Here is a 20881-nt window from a genome sequence, read left to right on the forward strand (position 1 = left end):
TCAATTTATTATATTGCAGATTAACTTAATACACATGCTTTACAGAGTGTGGGAGAAAGATGAAGCACCAGGAGAAAATTCCCAGACTGCAGGCACATTTGGACCTAATCTGGGCTACATGAGGCATTTATGGCTAAGTTATGGCACGTGTTTTGTGGGCAAGATGTGGTCCAACTATGAGGAGATGGCCTTAACATAACAGCCACATTCACAAGGAGTATACACCATAAGTCATGGCCAAATATGGGCCAAACCAAACTACAGATATCTGCCATATTTGAGCCAAACACGTTTGCTATTTGGGAACCCATGCATGCATGCACATGCAAACTCCAGACAGAAATGCTGTTGTGAAGTTTGCAGTTCACAGGTCAAAGTGTCCTTGGCCAGGAAAATGAAACCCATACTGCCCCTGATGTGTGAATGTGTGTATGCTATATAAACAGAGGTGCTGCATGAGTGTGTGTCTGAGTGTTGTGGTGGAAAAGCACTTTGAGTGGTCAACTAAACTAGAATGGTGGTAAAAAAAATACAGTCAATTTACTATTGCTATCATTATTTTTGCAGTATCAATGTACAAATTTCTAAAAAAGATAAACAAACAGTTCTGTAATTTTTTCAACAGGTCATTAAATAGCTTAAATAGTAAGTCATCATACTGCTACCAACAGTCTAATGCTTGCATGACATGCACTTCAATAAAGCCATAAAAGAGCAGACACTTTGCTTCAGGGTCTTTCTGTCTCTAATGCAAGAGTCTCTCTCTTGCATCTTCTGCAGCCCAACAGCTGGGGTCTGGAGATTATCTGCCATTAAATTAAGTCAGTTTATTAAGTAGAGGACAAAAAGGCATCAGCATAAAACACTGCATGCAACACAATCTTGATTTTTTTCTTTAATTAAAAGACAAGATGCCTGTTAGTCAAAATAGATCATTTAACATCTTCTGTTAAATTTAGCCTTTAAGTAGACAATCATAGATAATTTATAAATGACCATGAAGTACTCTATATTATTATTATTATTAATATATGAGTCATGGGTTGTGGGTGTGAAGCAGAAGTTAATTATCTGTGAAGGGTCTAGTTGATCATGTCATTGGTCCTGAACAGCTTTTCAGACAATAGGTGTCTTAAGTCAAAAGACTAAATACTCTAGATTAAATAGAATGTCCTTGGAAATATGTAATAGGCACACTCGTGACTTGCATGTTTATGAATACTTCCAGCTAAATTAATTAATTTGGGCTTAATGTGTAGATTTAATATAATTTAATTTGAAAGTCTTCGATGCTAAATTAGAGAAATGCCCTCAGAATGATTATAACACAATTCCTGATGTAAGAGACTAAAAGTAAGTAGGTAATTAATTTGAAGCTGTTGCATATACCTTCTCAAAGTGAGCAAGTGAAAGGCTTGAATTGTTTCCAAGAGGTGTATTTATGTCTGGACACTAGAGCAAAGCTTACTTAAGATTTACAATAACACAAAATATAATATAAAAGTAACCCAGGAGTATTTTTTATGGTAAAGAAGAAAAAGATTCTCCCATAGCCAAGTCAGTTGTCTCAGCCTTTAACTTTATATAAAACACTAGAACTATAACAGTATAGCTGCATACAGCTGATTGTATTAACTCAAGCAGGACACTCAAAATGAGGTTTCAACAAAATTTTTATTTCTAAAACCCTTTCTGGAAGTTGGGTGTAAAAACCTTCAAAGTGAAACAGAGTTTCTGGATTTTTGTCCTTATTTGATTAAAAATTTATTTAATAAACATTTACAAACCCTCACGATATCTAAAGATCCAAATGTGCTTCTTAACTTACATAATGTACTGCCCATTAAAGTCTATAAAAAGAAAAGAAAAAAACATGTAAGTTTAAACATAAATCCATGAGAGCATATTGACTTTTTTCAAAACTAATCATGCACCATGATTTATAAAAATTACAACCCCAACCAAAGCTAGAAGTCACCCTTAAATTAAGCTTCTATCATTCCCTCCTGCTGTCACCACTCCACCCAGAAAACACAGAGCATGGTACATTTCATCCCAAAGAGAGGAAAAAAAAGGAGTGATGGATGGAGTGAAAGAGGGTGTGACCATCCGTAGGGTCTCCGTCTGATTCTCTTCATCTCTTTGCACCTGAGTGCCAGTTAATCCCCCCCTTATCCCTCGGACTCCCAGCTGGATACACTGGCTCCTTCTGAATGGCAGGCTGCATTAGCGCTGAGGAACTTTCCCCTGCTGTCTGTTAGTAAAAGCTGATTGGAGATTACAGGCCTGCTGCAAAAACACAGCCCACCATCTCATCTCAAATCACCCCTCTCTCCTTTAACTCTCCTTTCTCTCTTCATTTCTTTATCTTCTTAATCCAGCTCTACTCCTTTTCAAAGTCATCAACTTTCGCCTGCATTTTGGCTCCCATTCTTGGCTCCTTCTTGACAGCTGAATGACAAGAAAGATGAAGATGAGTAAGAAGGGGAAGAGAAAACAAGCTTCCCCTCCTGAATGGAGCCAGAACGATGTCATGGGGGCATTTGTCCTCCTGGTGTGGAGGCTTCCCTTCCTCTGCTAATTACCTTGTACAAACTCGAATCTGATATGGCGGATATGAGGCCCAAATACAATTATTGTGGGCTAACAAAGAGATATTGAGATTCAGGGAACGAGGGAGAGACCACAAAAGTGAGATAGAAGGAGAGGCACATGCACGGCCAAGCATGCACGCACACATGCTTGCATACGCACCCACACATACAAACACAACCACTTGTCCTTCCCCTCCATTCCCTCAGATAGGCTAATGTTATTACTGGGGTAATTATCCTCATTAGTGCCAGCAGCTGTAGAGAGCCCATTGCTTGCTGTTCAAACTCCACCCCAAACCTTTCTGTCTTCACAAACCTCTTTGTATTCTCTAGATCTCATTTAGAGACTTTGTCTCCATCCTTTGCATCCCAGTTGTAAAAATAGAGCCAATCAAATATCTAATAAACCAGAGTCTCCAAACTTGTTAGAGCCCATTTTATCTAGATCAGGGTTGGTCAAGTGCACTGTTTTGCAGCACTGCTCCATTGAGGGCTGCTCCACAGGACTAGACATAAAGCAGAGATTAGAAAATAGCTAAAGTGTTAAGCATTTAGAAAAAAATTAATAATGTTTAAGAATAAAATAGTGATGAAAAGTTGCTGAAATGGTGACAATTTTAAGAACTGTATTTTCTCTGCTGCTATCAGGTTTTTAAAGATTAACAATACAACACAAGGTGGCACTGTTTAGCCAAATAACTACTCTACCAGTCCTCTGACTTCTACTTGGACATGGCTCTATCCTCTCATCTGTCTCATGTTTTCCAGCTTTACAAGCCATTCTTCTCTACAGAAAATTAGCTGTCATAGTCCTTCCTCCTTGCATATAATGACACTTTCTAAATGGGATATCCAGCAAAATGGAAAATATTAGTATTTGCATGACTAAAGATTTGACTGTAGTTCATGTGAGAGCACCCTGAAAACAATTCCCTGCTTACATTTCAACTTTACACCCAGTCTGAATCTTTATACAGAAATTATGAGATCAACAACTGAAGCAGGCAGCTTTATGCACAGCGTCCCTCCCTCTCTGTGAGATTGCCTTTTGTTTTATTGCCAGGGGCTGGTGTGGACAGTAGGTAACCTGTATACAGCTAAGCCCCGCATCAGGCACTAAATGTCATGCATAGCCTGTTTTTATTGGCTGATATGGCCTGTTGTGCCCTTATCCTTTTGCTGGAAGCCATTGTTAAAGAGCTGGTTGTTAATGCTGCTGACCAGATGGGCTCCTTCCCCCCACAGGTCTGACTGAGGGTGTTTACCATGCACTGGGCTATGGATAACAGGTGAGACTACTGCTGGCTTCTCAACCAATCAGAAGGCAGCAGATGTCTTGCCTCTCCCTGTAAACCTTTATTTGGCATTTGGGGCCTTATTGGAGTGGGCTTGATAATAACACTGAATCAAAGTGAATTGTGGTTTATATGTTTTTTTAACACAAGATTTTTTTTATGTGAAATCCTCATGCAGGCTGCTTCATACCCATTCAACCCTCTCATGAGTGTTGTGGACATAATAATTTTGCACTGAGGAACTTGTGTTAAATTAAGCTTACTGTAAGTATCATTATGTGTATCTTTTTCTCCATTATAGTAAATCATTCTGTTATTTAATTTTAATTTCATAAAGTTCAGATATAATTTCCAAAAATGTCCCTCATGCCTTGAGTGACAAAATGTTTCCAGCATTAGCTGGGCAAACAGTGAACATTCCTTTCCCTTTCCAATTCAGGCCATCCTGAATTACAGCAATTTGGTATCATGGCAACAGCAAAGGTAAGGCCAGGCTGGGGATTGTTGAAGAACAGTCTTTTAAAGCTTTGAATCAATCTGCCTTAATGGATGACCTGTGTCTAGCATGCATGTATGGATTAGTTTGGCTGGAGCACCTGTCCCTGTTCTGTCAACAGCAGATCAGGTTACCGGCCACACATCCACCTGGCTGACATGACTTCCTGTGATTGGCAGCACAGCACTCTTTGTTCACTGCTGCCACATGTAGAATTATGAGCGTTGCAATACTCATTTGCTACAATAACCAGGTGATTTTAAAGTACTTTTGGGTACAATGTGTTCTATGTGAGAAAAACCTTTTAGATCATTATGATACAAAGTGCAGCTCACAGCAAGGTAAGCTAAAGCTGTTGTGTGTGGATCTCCTGTGCCCCCACCCTGCCCCACAACCCTCTAAAAGGATAAGCGAGTATAGCTAATGGATGGCTGGATGGATGATATAGAGTAAACAGCAGATAACCCCTCATTACATAAAAATGCAGTAAAACACAGTGCATCTCCTAACAAGGATGGTCTCAGGTTGATTATAGAGTTAAGCTGCAGGAGTAGCCAAGTGAAGTGATGCTGTGGCTGAGCTTAGCATTCTTCCAAGGACAGTCTGCATGCAACAACAGGTCCGAATCGGGAACAAAAGTGCTGTCAAGGACTGGATGAACGTGCTCTTAATTTTGCTCCTGAGCATTGAGATTTAGAATGTAAATAATGTATAAGCCATTTAGATTAAGTATCTGTGCCTGGAGTGGTGTTATTTAGAAGGAAACTGGGAAATTAAAGTATCTGACAGGATATGAAGCATTTCCTCATCACACAAGAGAGACAGATGTGTTATCTGATTTTCTGAGCCCATCTTGCACAATTAAAAATGGAGAAAATGATAATATAATCATGTGTAACTACTACCTGATACACAAGCTAACACGTACCCTGTGCGCTTCAGATATTATTTAAATATTGGATACTACTGCCCGTAAGTTTTCAGTTGAGAATAAAAAAAAATAAAAATACAGCCCAGTTTTGTTCCAGCTGGCATAAGCCCTTCATGTATAGTCTTTTATATTTGGTGCGACCTCTGTATTCACTGTCATTTCCACTGATGATGGATCCCCGGATGATGAAACAATTAGCTAGCAACCGTTACCCTAACCACAAAGCAGGATGGGTGATAGATGGGCTAAGTGATAGACTCGGGCGGTTGGTTGAGGGGCTTTGTCCCAGATCTCTGACACTTCTATCTTGTGATCAATGCAGCCCCCACATTCCCTCCATCCAACCCCCAGATTCACCACCGGCACCCCCCACCAGCTGCCTCTGACCCATCATCATAGCTCTGCCTCTGCTTGCCATGTGCTGGGAGTCAAAGGGTTCCCACCTATCGCTCATCAGAATGGAACCCCACCATCTTTTGCCCCATGCGCTAAATCACAATCAATCGTATGGCAGACAGAGATGGATTGGGACGTCCACGACCCTGTACCTTTCAGGGAGCCTCCCCGCCCTTCAAAGAGCTGCTGTCACTGACAAATAATAGAGGTGATTCTAGGAGGAGTGTGCAGGTCAAGTCTGCCACTCTTGGAAGGAAGTTATCACAAAGCAATGGAGGGGCATTCTTTTCTCTTTAGGAACAAGAGCCACAATGTCTAACAGCATGTCTGACAGAAGGGAGAGAAAGGTTTGCAGTACTGGTAAAAAAAAGACTTTATTTCAGATCTATCTAAATATGATTTAGCTGGTGGTGGATGGAATTTTTTACATCCCTTAGGCATACTCTTACGACTCTGTTAAACACAGTGGCAAGTAAAATATCATGTTAAAATATGTATTAGTTTTAGAAGAGGTCTATATAGAACATTTTCCTCTTTGGCATTATATCATCAGAATAAAATTATAATGATAACTAGCAAGGTTTTGTTATAGTAAACTAACGTTGAGCTCATTTTGAGGAATTCTATTAATCTTTTCAGAGGGATTAATTGCTGACTACTTTTCCATTATTCAATTCATTCTTGATCAATTAATAAAAACTTTCAGAAAAAAATAACAAATTTTATGTAAATTGAAAATTTGATCAATCAGCTAATATTTTCAGCCTTGCATATCATGTTGGGTTTCAACTTTTTTTTATTTTAAAAACTTTGTGTGAAAAATCTTTACATGCAAAGTAACTAAAGGTGTCATATTAACGCAGTAAAGAGAATTATTTTCTCTGAGACACAGTAGATTTTCAATGTCTATGTTTGCCGTATCGTAGACTCCAGTGTTGAATTTTATGCAACTTTTTCAGTCATAAATCTTTTAATTTGTGGGTCATATGATAAATTTAACTGTGCTGATATATGATACTCATAAAAAAGCATAAAAAACTTCCTTCTGCAAAATGTTTAATAAAGATTTGTTCAAAACAAAAATAATCTGTTTTGGGTCACAAGTGAGTGAAAATCCAGTTTAAGCTTTAAATTCTTCCCCCAGACGTTAACCAACATTAAGTAAGAAGTATAGTCTGTAGAAAAACATGCACAAGTATCTTTTTGAAATATTTAGTTACAAAACTTCAGTAGGGGTGCCCATACTTTAGCACAATTATATGTTGGATTTACTGTAATTTAACTTCAAATTACTGTGTGTTGGATTACTGTAGAAAAATAGCAGGCTTCATATAATTTTATAGCACCTACCAACATATTATGGTTTATTTTTATAATTTCCATAACACCACACCTTCGAGTGGTAACTATATTCCAGTGTCTAACATTTTCAGTTTCAACAAAGCTTTTAGAAAACAGCAACTCATGGAGCTAGGAACAATCTAACATGACAGATTACTGTTTCAAATGGATAATACATGCCCTAAAAAGAAAATCTATAAATACCATCTGAACTGAGATGCATGCTTTTCAGGGCTTGCATTTATTCACCCACTGGCTGTTTTCTTTCACTTTTTTTTTCTTCCTTGCTGAAAATAATACAATCCTGACACTGGGCTGCACATCATCATGTGCATTTGAAGAGTTAATGAGCGGTGCTTCCTGATTTACTTCACAACAGACTGAGTGATTGCATCATTCACATGAGCGCTGACAACAAATATCATTCAGACATGCAAAAGTCTCCACAATACCATAACACGATGATTGGGAGTGAAAGATCTCATTCTGTATTCACTGCCGAGGGCTCAAGGAGGATCATTCACATGTAGATGTGTCCTTCTGGAAGTGCCTCAGCTATACAATTTCCATTTAGATAAGGTGTATACAAAAATAAAGAAAGGACATTGGGTTCTTCATTTGATTAACTAATCATAGTCTTTGTAATTCCACTCGGGGACCTTTAAGGACAGTGCCAGGCTGTGCACCCTGATTAGCCAATGCATGATTGCTGTAGCTATGGCACAAATCAGTTCAAGTAACTCAGCTCCATACACTACACAGTGGTAGTGATTAAACAGGCGATTAAGACGTAGAGAGTTTCTGTCTGTTTAATCCCTTTTCCCATTGTCTAAATAGATAGCCACAGTGCAGTCCCTGATCAACAATAACTGAACACCACAAGAATTGGAGTGAGAGGTGATTAGTGTCTTTAAAGCTCCCTGGAGTGTGGAGGCAGGTTGTTTGTGATTAGCTTGAACTTAAAGGTACATTCTGTTATTATTGCCTCTTGCTGGACCAGGGAATTCATTATCTGATTTTTAAGCTGAGAGGGGAAAAAAGGGAAGTCATCCATAGCCACAGGGCAGATGCAGTATCTTTAACCAAAAAAGGAATAAACTACATTTATGTTACAATTGAGGAAGCTTCTGAGTCGCTGCATGTTGACAAACCAAACAAAACACTCCTCGCCCTCACGACTCGGGCCTCAAAGTGCTTTAACCCTCTTCCCACTTCTCTGCCAGCCCTCTTCACGCGATGCAGTGCTGTCTGTGTATCATCTGAAGGCTGTATAGAAACTCTACAGCTCCTCTCCATGACTGATCTCTTTTGATAGGGCTCATTATGCAAACTGCTCCCAACTCCCGTTGCATAATTAGTGCTTAATTAATTTGAGTGAAATCTTTCATCTGTCTGTGTCCGGCCAGCTCCTTCCTTCCATTTACAACATGATATTAATTTCAGAGGGGGGAGTGGTAGCCCAGCTGATGAAAAGGCTGATATAATTAATCAAGTACTGTATCTTTTTCCTTCTTCTTCTTTTTTTTTCAGGAATAATAATAAGTGTGATGAGCAGAGTCTGATTAACCCTATTATGCTCCCTAATTAGGGTGATCATTTAATAATCAAGGAAGCAGCACAATTATAAGAGAATGCAAATTATGCCAGCTAATGAAGAGTGTGCCAATTCTGGGAATTCTTTGTTTGGAAAATGAAGCATTCCCAAATCAAATGTCAAGGAAAGGTTGCTGTCTTTATGTGAATGTAGTTACATATTTGAGCCCAAAAGGTTGCTCGGATCATTTCTTTGATTCCTGTAAGTTTCAAAGAAGAACAGCAACAGAAAGGGAGAAAGAAATGCTTATAATATACCATGAAATAATTTATGTTAGTCATTACCTAAAATAAGGCAAAAGTTAAAACTTTAACACAAGCTATACTATTCTCAGTACTTTAAGTGGAAATGTAGCTGGAGCTGTAACTTGACATCTAAACTGGAAACTGGGGAAATAGCTGGGTGTCTCTAGAGGAAATAAAATAAACAAACCACAATACATGTCCTGGTTTTAAACTGTTTTCAAAGATGCAGTAACTTCCTGATGCCCCATGGACCCTGTAAAAGCCAGACTTTATGTTCTTACATGCTGGCTTTAAAACGGTTTAACACAGGAGATATACATATGAGTTGATTGATTTTAGAGATTTTGATTGTACTATTTGGATTTTTTAAACTCATTTTTCAAATCTTGTTTCTAACACAGAGACATAAAAGTGCAAATTTTTCATGCAACTTCTGTGAAGACCTGCTGACCCTGTGTGGTGCTGGAGATGGCACCACAAAACAGCTGCTACTGGGAAGTCGAGGGCAAGAAGTTCAGCACCATGGACAGCCGCCTGCCTTCTAAAGAGAGACAACAGCAGGCGAACCTAAGCTTTTTATTTAAAATATATCTTTGTGAACAATTCAAGAAACTGGTGGTTATGTATTTGAAAGAGATTTTCACATGGGTTAAATGCATGATTTGATGAACGGATAGTAGTCAGTAGATAAAGGATATGGCCTATTAGGTCTGCCAGAGTCCATCTTTCATGCTCAGCGATGATACAGCTGCTGTCCACACTTTCATCAAGATAATGGTGACCTCATATATGGAGTCTATGAGCAATGGGCTTGATTTCATTTCTCTTACCAGCCAGTGAGCAACCAAAGATGGACCTTTCTTTGTTGTTTACTTGTGTGAGAAATGTATTGACTACTAAGCAAATGCCTGTCAGTGAGATCCTTTATATGCTGGCTGCTCTTGCTCTGGTGTGCGTGTTTCCTCTGCTTCTTTGTATTTGCGAGGTGTGTAAGTGCGTGTGTGTGTCTACATGAATGTACCTCAATTTGCTCCTCTTTACCCCCATAGTGCAGCTGTGCCTTAGAGAACTCTTGTGAAGTAATTGAATGAGCAGGGGCCGGGGGGAAACCTGTGGCAGTGAATGTGGTGCCCGCTGGCCTTATTATCTGTAATACGGTTGCCGCGCTGCCTGTGCTTTCTCATCCACTCATGAATACAGAAATGAAAGTGATGGACGTCAGAGGTGAACGCAGAGGGGAGAAACGGGCCAGAGCCTGTTTTAATCAGCTCCCAGATAGAACAATCACTTTGTCCACCTCCACAGCTCAGAGGTGAATTAGTGTTTAACATTCCAGGGCATGCTTTCTGACAGGGACTGCACCCCAAACAACCAATGGACTGCAGAGATTATTGAGAGACACTCTGGTGTTTCTGATGAGTAAATTAGAGCTAAACATGCCCCTGGGACTTCAGCCACTGATATGCCTGATATGCAGGAAGACCTCTTTTTAATAAGAGGCTCTTTACAAGAAAGGAAAATCTGGTGCTGTCCCTTTGAAGCCTTTGTTCATATTTGTGCAGACACACACATAGCCTCTGAAAGCATCTATGTTTTTCCCTCTCCAACTGCATTTGCCTTCCATTTGATTGCAATCCCGCTACAGAGCTGTACTTCAGCTTATAGTGCACATACTGCAGATTTTGCAAACAGACCATATTAATAGCCAGCTTCGCAGACTGCTTTCAGAAGGGTCATTAAAGCCACAGAACATCTGCCCTTGTCCTCACAGAGTCATCAGCATCATTGTCAGAAATACAGATGACATCAGGGACATTCCCAGTCAGGTCCATGAGGTCCATTAGTCTTAAGCTCAGAGCCATACCACTTTACAGGGCTTTTCACAGTAACCTGGTCTCATGGGCAACTGTCCAAAGTACACTTTAAAATCTACACAGTGACCCCTGTGTTGCACTGATGGCCAAACAGACAATTACCTCATCGATATTCAGGGTGCTATGGCCTATATGCTTCACAAACTTACAAAAAAATGTTTACCATGTTAGCTTTTTACAGACCACGATTTAACACACTGAATGGCCTTAAATGACCTACAGATGGTTTTGCATGTCTTAAAGTGGAAAAAAGAGGTGTGGCATTAAATGTGATAAAACTATGGCAATGTTCTTTCCTGAGAGCTCAGCAGATTGAGTGGCTATCTGTGATCCAATGTAATCTAGAACAAAAACTGTTTATTAAAAGCAGGGGGATTTACTGGATGCTTTTTTGGATAAGTAAGTTTGACCAGCAAAAAGTAAGGAGCAACATGCTAACAAACAGGTAAATAAAGAAGAAACTGATCGGTTGAATAGAACTGAAGAGAAAGAATTTCACAGATAATAGATTATCTTAAAGCTGCTGTCCCTAGGTAGAAATAGTTTAAACTAGTTTTTGAAAAGCCCATTTAAAATTCTATTTAAAATCCAATCACTTCATTAAACTCTGGATCTTTGTTCTACTGTGTCATTGTTCTCTTGCTGGCTCCTTTCTGCTCTTAGTTTTTGGGGACAAAGGCTGAAGCTGAGGTTGTGCTGTGGCTGCAGCCAGTCTGATTAAATCTGGATCCCTCGCTGGCTCTCTCCATGGTGCTGAAAGAGCCTTCTATCAGATTACAACCAGCCAGAATAGGACCTCAGCTAATCCATTACAATAATTGATTGACAGTGCATTGAAGGTGGTCCTGTAGTGAGCACCAATTACAGTCATGTCCTGTTGCACTTTCAAATTGGCTTGGTGTGGCACAGCATATGGAGGCAATCAGTCATCTGGGAAAGTACAGGAAGCTTCTGTAGCTAGGGTGAGAATAATTTAACGTAAATGAAATAACCAAACTGTTCCACAGCTCCCTCAGCCACCATAGTTATTGTGTGACAGAAACAGCAGAAATGTTTGAGTGCTGAAGGTAAACTTTACTTGTGTCCTCAGGAATAATACTTTATCCTGTAGGTGGTGCAGTAAAGTAAGACCTGACTTTAACACCCATACAATTAGAAATAGATACAACTCCAACTTATAGTTATAGAGCTGGGCCATAAACTAGCAGACCTGCATCAGCTTTGACATCAGTTTTAAGTGACTGTTAGAAATAGAATTTTGAGTTACATCCAAATATTTTAAAACACTGTTTATTCATGCATTTTTGATCATACAGAGTCCAAGTAATAATACTGACAGTACTGAGAAGAAAAGAGAAGCAAAATTTAAAATCATATGGAAAGATAAGGATCAGGAGGGGCCTGCATTAAAGCAGCTGCAGCTGTATGGTAATGAGGCGCCTATGCTTCCCGTCCGCGCAGGGCAGCACGCGCCACTGAGCAAACACGCGCATGCGTCCAAATAGCCAAGGCCAGCACACCAGCCCACGCGCCTCGCAGAAATTATCTCGGGGGAAAGAGGAACTCGTTAAAATGCCATCAAAGCTTGTAGTCCCCACAAACCACGACTAATAGACGTGCAGACTGAAAGAACAACAAGTAACAGAGAAGAGGGTATAAACGGAACACAAAAAAAGATTAAAGTGTTTTAAGAGACAAAAATGTGTCCGTGAAGCAAGTGAAACCAAAACAAGATTTGAAATAAAAGGATCTTGTTACAATGAGTTTTAAACTTCATAGAAAATGTGGTGAACGGCTAACAAAGAAAATAGGAAATTCATTTAATCCCGTAAAAGTTTCTATTTAGTTTAAACTATCTCCATAAGTTTGTTTTTGTTATATAATTATTCAAATTAATAAAATCTCTCATTTAAGTTTATCTAACCAACATAACGGTGTGTTTTCAGGCAGGTGAGAAGGCATCGGGACACAGGCCTATTGAAAGAAAGGCGCAGGCCTGCGGCTCAGCTTCGATTGTGTAATTATTTGACTTGGTCATACTGCAGCTTTATGCAAATGAGGGGAACAATGAACGACGATGGAGATTAATTCCTCCCTGGTCTGCCGACTGAAAGGAGAAAGAATGCACTCTCTGCCAAGTGGTGCACTGTCGCATACATTTAGACGTTTTAACGAGAAAAAAAAAAAAAAAGAAAGCAGACAAATGTACCATATGAGATAGGCACAGAGACCATATCTGGTACAAAGAACAGGACAAAGTGGGGGTATACTTTTAGGGGGGAAAGTTTGATCTTTGGTCTGAGATGGAGCTGTGGAATTGTACTTTTCCGAAGCTGCAATTAGGAAATTACTAGATTTGATTTCAACAGACTCAGGAAAATCTTGACCCTTTTTTGGCTTTGCAGTTTTAACACAAACTTCTAAGATTCTCAGCAGAATCAGACTTTATTAATTTGATGAAAGTGAAAATGTTTATTGAAATACGGTCAGATTGTATCCAGCTACATTTTAGCTCTCAATGTCAGTATCTTTCCAATACAAACCTCAGTTGCGGCCTTCTTTGTCTGGAGCCCTGATTCCACCCAGCACGCGTCTTGCTGTGGGCCAGATTGGCCATGAGTCCCGTTTCACAGTTAAGAGGTCAATTTGCCTTTCAAACGGGAAAAAAAAGATAGGCAGACGTGGCTATTGTGCACAAAGACCAGAGGACCTTCTTATTACTTATGTATGCAGCGAGATATCTGATTTATATGTCGAGTTAAACTACCGAGACAGACACGTGCCCTAAAATAAAGAAACACTCCCTCGACAGTGTTTGTTTAAGACATAATAAAATAAAAAGTCTATAAAACTGGATTGCTTGTACCCCTGGTTCTCTGCAATGTACGTAAAGGTCGTGCGTAAAAGAAGAAGCATAAAAAGAAAACAAATATGAACAACTTGGCACCGTGTGGAAATAAACGAGCATTGAAGGAATCTGCAGCAAACACGCTTCACAGTTTTATCTAATTGGTGAATTGCTTTTTTTGACTAACATCACAAAAGACACATTAAGAAAAAGCTTTTGGTTTGTGTTTTACCAAGCTTGTCCCAGTCTGCCTTAATTTTAAACTGTGATGATGACAGTAGTGAAGGACATTTCCTTTTGACAACTCCGGGGCCCCCAAAGGAGAGCCACAAAGCAGTGGCACGTGTGCATTTGTGTAGGGGCCCATCAGACCGTAAAAGGAGGAGGGTCCCGGCGTGTGCCTCTGTCGGGGAGGGGCTGAGTGCACACATTAATGTAATAAACCGCCAGTACATCTGCTAAGCTATCTGCACATCCTCCAACGAAATCCACCAAACCCAGGCTTTGAGCCCTCCCACCATAAAATCCGCTGGGATCTTGGTTTCATCCCATTGGTTGGGGATGCTGCAACAGGGGGGGCGAGAACAATAGCATCATTCCGGCATAAAAAGAGTGGAGCTATGCCTTGGAGACGAAAACATTTCAGCAACAGAAGGATCGATATACTAGGGAGATAAAGTCCCATAAGCCTCTTGTGTTGCCATATTTTTTTTTAACAAACCTGGATACTCCAGATTTCACCCACCTCCCCGAAGTGCCTTTCCGCTGTTACTCGCCAAGATGCCCAAAGGATTCCTGGTAAAAAGAAACAAGAAATCTGCACATGTTTCCTACAGGACTCGATCAGACGAAGATGACCTCCAGGAGCTACCCACCCCAGTTGCCTTGCCGAGTCAGACGGACCCCTCCCCGCCTATGTCGGTGTCGTCCAGTCCAGACCGCGCCTCAGCATCACCGGACTTCACCGTAGCTGATGTACCGGTTCCAAGACTGGAGAAGCCGGCGCAGTTTGGTAACCCCGAAACGGTATGCCAAGCCCTCTACAGCCCCACCCGACCCATCAGCAAAGAGCACGACCGGGGATATTTTGAGAGAAGTTTCAATCTTGGCTCTCCCATTTCTGCTGAGTCATTCCCAACATCCGCCTCGATCTCCGGCCTGGACCATCTTCTGTACGCTCCGGTCGATCTGAAAATAGGCACCAGCAACAGCAGCCGCAGCGGCACCACCAGCACCAGCAGCAGCAGCCTCCCAGGACCAAGCAACCGGGTCGCCACCAAACGATCCGCGGGTGATGGAGCAGAGCGCAAATCTAAATCCGCCTCAAAGAAACCCAAAGCCATTAGAAAACTCAACTTTGAAGACGAGGTGACGACTTCCCCGGTGCTTGGGCTCAAAATCAAAGAGGGACCGGTGGAAATGAAGCCAAGGGCGCAGTCCTCGGGAGGAAACAAACCTTTAGGGGAGTTTGTGTGTCAGCTGTGCAAGGAAGCATACGCGGATCCCTTCTCCCTGGCTCAGCACAAATGCTCTCGCATAGTCAGGGTCGAGTACCGGTGTCCTGAGTGCGATAAGATGTTCAGCTGTCCGGCAAATCTCGCATCTCACCGCCGCTGGCACAAACCCCGGACCACCGGCGCGGCAGCGATGCCACCCACGCAAGGCATCAAATCTGAAATGGCCAAAATGCCGCCGCTAGGTGTCAAGTCAGTCTCCGACGAAGCCAAAGACATAAGTGACAGAGACACACCGAGTCCAGGTCTGTCTGAATCGGGATCTGAAGATGGCTCATATGACTGCCAGTTCTGCGGGAAGAGGTTTAAGCGTCAGGCATATCTAAGAAAACACATCATGGGACACCAGGCTCTGCAAAAGAAAGTGCTGGAAGAGCACGGGTTTCAAACCAGTGACCGCGCTGCAGAACAGGCTCCGGTGTCAGCCTCCTCCTCCTCTTCAGCATCATCTTCTTCTCCATCTTCAGAGGAAGCTTCAAACCAAAGCCCCCTCAATCTGAGCCCGGTGGACTGCCTGCTGTGCCCGGTGTGCGGAGAGAGTTTCACCAGCAGGGCCGGCCAGGAGAGACACCTGCGCCTCATGCACTCCTCCCAGATCTACCCTTGCAAATACTGCCCCGCCACTCTCTACAGCTCACCGGGGCTCACCAGGCACATAAACAAGTGCCACCCCTCTGAGAACAGGCAGGTGATCCTGCTGCAAATGCCGGTGCGTCCTGCCTGCTAAAGACAACACAGAACTCGTGCCTTTGATGGGGGAAAATAACAAAAAAGAAGAAAAATTAAAGAAAAAAGAAAATAAAAAGATGCTTTGGGGCTACGAGAAAAGAAAGAAAAAAAGCAAAAAAAATTAAAAGAAAAAAAAAAAGTTTGTGACGCTCACTGCCATAACTTTAGGCCAATGAAAGGCAGGGCTGTTTGTTGTTTACGTGGTGTCTTTTCCATGCCAATCAGTGATTGTTGAATGCTTGTCTCTATCTTTGAAGTACACATAGGCCTATTTTGAGATTTTATTTCTCAAATTAGTTTATCAAGAGAAAAAAAAAATACAAAGCATTAGTTTGACTGTTAAAGGGTATTTTTCTAGGACAGCACATGCGCAATGATAGCTTCTAGACCTAAGAAATGTCTTAAAATTCTCAGAAATCCTTTTCCCCATCAAAGCCTCTTGAATTCACCGACCATGATTGCATCACTGTAGCTTTACGCTAGTTTGTGAATGACAGAACTTATCAACTTTGTCTTGGTGGAAAATAAAGTGTTTCCCTGTTTAGTAGAACCACAAATGCCTTTAGTATACAGATAAGCCTAGTCTGAAATAGCCTACAAACACATCCAAATCTCGCTGTATAACTGCCTTAAAAAGAAAAAAAGTCAACATAGATTGTTTTAATTTTGAATGCTGGCACATATTTTATTATTATTGAAGATTGTTGCAATATTTTTCATCATATTTATTTATTTATTCTAATTATTTTATGTAACTTATTGTGTTTGTTGTGATTTTTTTCCCTGTGAATCGTTCTGGCAGTTTACATGTCCTATAGCCAAAATACCTTTTGTTTTGTTTTTGCTTTTAATTTTCTTTTTGTCAAATTTATGAGTTGTGATAGGTGTCGTGGCTCGGGTTTTAATCTTCAATCTCCACAGCTCTTGTTAAAAAAGAAAAAAAGAAAAGAAACGTAAAGCTCTTACCTTAGATGCAATCTTTTTTAAGGACGAGTTATTTTTCTTAAATGTTGGCTTTTATAGCGCTTTGATTGTATGTGTATATTGTTGTTGTCTATCGAAATAAAAAAATATTTTCAAAAGGACACGTGGTCTCAGAGTGTTTTAACTTTTTCTAATCAAAGGAAAGCCGCACGAGGCGTTAATGAAATTCCTTTAAGTAAAACTTAATTTCTGTTGAGAATCTTATTGATAGATATACAGATATTAAGGCTTTAGTGGCCTCATTAAATAGACTGTTATTACAATAACACGCTTGTCCATCCTAGCTTTCATCATCCCTGATCTGCTTCTGTGATGTTTTGCTCTAATAACTCTTAGATATAAATTTGTAATTTAAAAACATAATCGACATGCCCAGATCGCATGTAGAAAAGATTTACGGTTTTTAGATGATGACCATACAGATTTTGGAGTCTCATTTTCAGGGCAAGAACAGAAACATTTATTTTTGCCCATATCAAAACCCTTTAAGTTTCCCTGCTTTTGTATAAAATAAATAAATAAAAAAAAATATCCCAAATTTAACAAATTTAGTCAGTTCTTTGCATATAAATCTAGGACATTTCTTTAAGCACGAAAGCAGTTTTAATCCCAACTTATTAAACTTATCCGTTTAAAGCTGGTTTTCAAAGTGTTTATGGTCTTTGCTGCCCTACACAGCCTTTAAATACTGAAACTTCGCTGTTCTCTGAACCACCTGTTATACAGCGACTCTCCAAAAATAATGTGGCTCTATGAATTGGTCCTTACCAGGAACAACAACTGTCAGAAACCCAAGCTGACCAAGCTTTCGCATCCGATCCCCCGTTGATCAGACTGATTCACCGTAAATCATTGCTGGAAAGGTTCACAAGACGCCGTTTCTCTGCCATAGAGAAGCACTTACGGCCTTATCATAAATTCCCTCCTTAATACCATGTCAGGACATGACAGGAGGACAAAGAGGTGGTGGATCAGAGCTCACCTCTGGAGCAGTAAAACATCTGTCTGCTTTGAGAACACTTACACAGCTCGATTTTTCTTAGGTTTCAGCTGATTTAGGAGCATGAGGGTACAGCTGACTTTATGTCTGACAACCAAAACCTGTAAAGCATTAAAGTTTGCTGTAATTCAGCAGGCAGCTTCCAACTGTGCCACTTAAGAACTAAATCACAGATACAGTGAGCATGTTGACCTCAGCATTATTACTGAAAGGAGGAAAAAACATCTCACCGTCATACTAACTTTAACTCCCACCTTTTTCCCAGTTTACACACAGCTCTTTGGCTTTATTAATACTGTATTCTGTACCTGTCCAAGGCAAAAGGGAGGGAAAAACTTTTAAATGAGCATGTCTTTCCCTTGAGGCAACAGTGACAATGCAGCAAGACAGAGAGGCATTTGAAGTGTGAAAATTGACTACAGCTAGTGGTATAACATGAAATAATACAATAAGGTAATAATCACAGTGTCACTCTGTTCTGTTGTAACATATTTGAAGTCAATGCCTGTGCCAAGTGAAAATGAGGTAACATTAAGATTATTTCTCACAGTTTCTGAGCCCCAATTATGGTCAAGTGCTTATCTTGCGTCTTTATGTGGCCCAGGAGACAGGGCACCTGTAGGTGTTGCAGCCATTGCACCTGTACCTCCTGGTGAGCTTCCATTATGCTGGTCTTCTCTAAGTAGGGCTGAGCAACAGGGGAGACAGATGGGAGGAGGGTCAGGTTACCCCCGCTGCTGCTAACATAGCCAGGCCAGGGTCAGAAAGCCCATGGTAACAGCACCATCATGTGCATACACACAGATAAAAACCCACACATGCAACTCTGAATCTTACATCTGTTTACTAAGAGAGAGAGAGAGAGAGATAAAAAAAAAATTGTAGAATTTAAAAATGATTTAATGAAATGTTTCAATTTCCACATTTCTAATGAAGATAACAGGACTTTGTCATTTAAAAACAGCTTGATATGTTGACAAGTCAAGGTGAAACTTCAAGCTTTTTTCCTCTTATACAAAGATTATATTACAGGCATTAATATTTATATTAAAGGGGCCAATCTGGCTCTGAAATTTGACACAATGTACAAGGATTTCTAAAATGAGAAGAGAAAAATAACATATGACTAACACTAACAAATATTTCTTCACGCATATGAGATGCAAAATCTTATCTTGGTCCGAACACCTCGAGCGACTAAGCCACTAAGAGGAGAGAACATATCCCTTCAACAAACATTTTCCATAATCTACAATCTTTAGATCAACATCCTGTGTGATTCCTTCACATGGCTTTGGGAAAAATAAAAACGATAGATGTGATCTAGACCTATATAACTATACATTCTTCAAAAAACAAACAAAAAAGCACAAAAACGGCTTTATCAGATTCCTCATATTCTGCTTGAGGAATAAAACAAGAGGAGGTGAGATGTGGAGAAAGAGGGGAATAGCAGAGAAGCATGGGGAAAGTAAGGCATAGCAGTGCAACAGATGGGGATAGTGTTGCAGCTTGGGTGGAGCCCTCAGAGGGTGTGAGTTTATTGTTTGAGTGTTTGGTGGTGCAGGGGGAGACACCTGGCTACCATGACAACCTGAGCAGGCAGGTTGAAGGATTGAGACCGATGGCGTGGCTGTTGCTAGGAGGACTGGTAAGAGTTCAGCGCTGGCATGCCACCTAAACCCCCCGACTCCTTCTCCTCCTCCCATTTCGGGCCTCAGGAGGCGACATGGGGAGAGGATCATGGGAAAGAGGAGGAGTTGGTACACTCGGCTCCATTCACAGATAAAGATGGAAAAGCACACCACCATGATTCTCAATCCATCTGTTGTTTTTGTGGGAGGAACAGGACACTGACCTTTAGATGCAGGGGAGGAAAGTGATTGTTTTAGACTGCTAACGAGTAGATGGGACAAGGCGGGGATTAGAGTGGTTCAAATCAAACTTAAATCTGACCATGTGGGTACAGCAGTGGTGGTTTAGGACATCATCTTACTGTTGACGGCAGCCATTACACAGGCACTGTGACAAGCTGCCTCATACACTCACACAGGCTACATACACATTCACAGTACACACATACAGGCGCACACATCAGTGCATGGAGTTAAGTTTCACCTGAGGCTCTGGTGCTATTTTTCCCCTAAACAGCACAAGAATACATGAAACAACACATCGGCAAAATAATTAATAAAATAATCCTCTCTATATACATCTTGCAAACACATCAGAAAATAAAACTTAAAGCAACATGAATCCAAAAAACAAAAAAAAAAAGAAAAACATTCAATGCTTAATGTTGAGAGTGAGTGCAAAAAATGTCGGATGGTTGGGAATGTCGGAATGTCGATGTCTTTGCTACGCAGGACAGGGAAACTGATAGCAGAGGAAAGAGACAGGAGGAACTTATCTAATTACCGGACATGAGCCGAAGTTAACGACATCAGAAAACAATTACAAATGCAGTCTTTTCTCATTCCAGCAGAGTTGCATAAATCACATCATGACACGATCTATTGGAATTCATTTAAAATGGAAAATGAGAGTGGTAAAAACAACAACAAAAAACCCAATTTAATTTAATCTCAAGTTAGAAAGATGTCAGAGATTGTCCACTCCGGGTTCAAAACAATGAAAAAGCCTCTGACTGTGCGCACTATAGGGACTCCATACCCAGCTAGTCTGTGCAGTAGTGCATGGAGCGCAAATCAACCTGGGTGGGTATTCACCAATGCATCAGTCTTTTCCACTGTGGGAAGAGGGTCCATAATCAGTCTAAACTGGTGCTACAGGGCAGGACAGCAGCTTCAGCATCATTCTGTCACTACCTGAAGTGGTATCTTTGACACAGAAAGGTTGTGACAGATGCAAAAAGAGGTAAAAAGGCAGACATATTCAGAAACAGACACCAATCTCTTGTGCAGTTTTAGCACAATTGCATTTACAACTATGTCATTCAGTGCTGTGTTACATTAAATATTGAAATAGGTAAAGAAACAGCATAAAGCAGCCTCCTATTCCCCTTACTACAGTAAGAACT

The 20881-nt window shown here is 40.6% G+C and overlaps 1 protein-coding gene across 1 annotated transcript; it reads left to right on the forward strand.

Annotated features, from left to right (window-relative positions):
* The first annotated feature begins 13758 nt into the window (after positions 1–13758).
* insm1b (insulinoma-associated 1b) lies at positions 13759–16928 on the forward strand. The gene has a single exon (XM_041971094.1). It carries the CDS (start codon positions 14395–14397, stop codon positions 15853–15855), a length of 1461 nt encoding a protein of 486 aa, XP_041827028.1. The 5' UTR covers positions 13759–14394; the 3' UTR covers positions 15856–16928.
* Positions 16929–20881: the final 3953 nt, after the last annotated feature.

The sequence above is a fragment of the Melanotaenia boesemani genome, chromosome 20, assembly GCF_017639745.1.
Source record: "Melanotaenia boesemani isolate fMelBoe1 chromosome 20, fMelBoe1.pri, whole genome shotgun sequence".
NCBI classification, from domain to species: domain Eukaryota; kingdom Metazoa; phylum Chordata; class Actinopteri; order Atheriniformes; family Melanotaeniidae; genus Melanotaenia; species Melanotaenia boesemani.

Bases quoted from the DNA above. Each gene is read 5' to 3' on its own strand.
- insm1b (XM_041971094.1), top strand. From the start codon at position 14,395: ATGCCCAAAGGATTCCTGGTAAAAAGAAACAAGAAATCTGCACATGTT.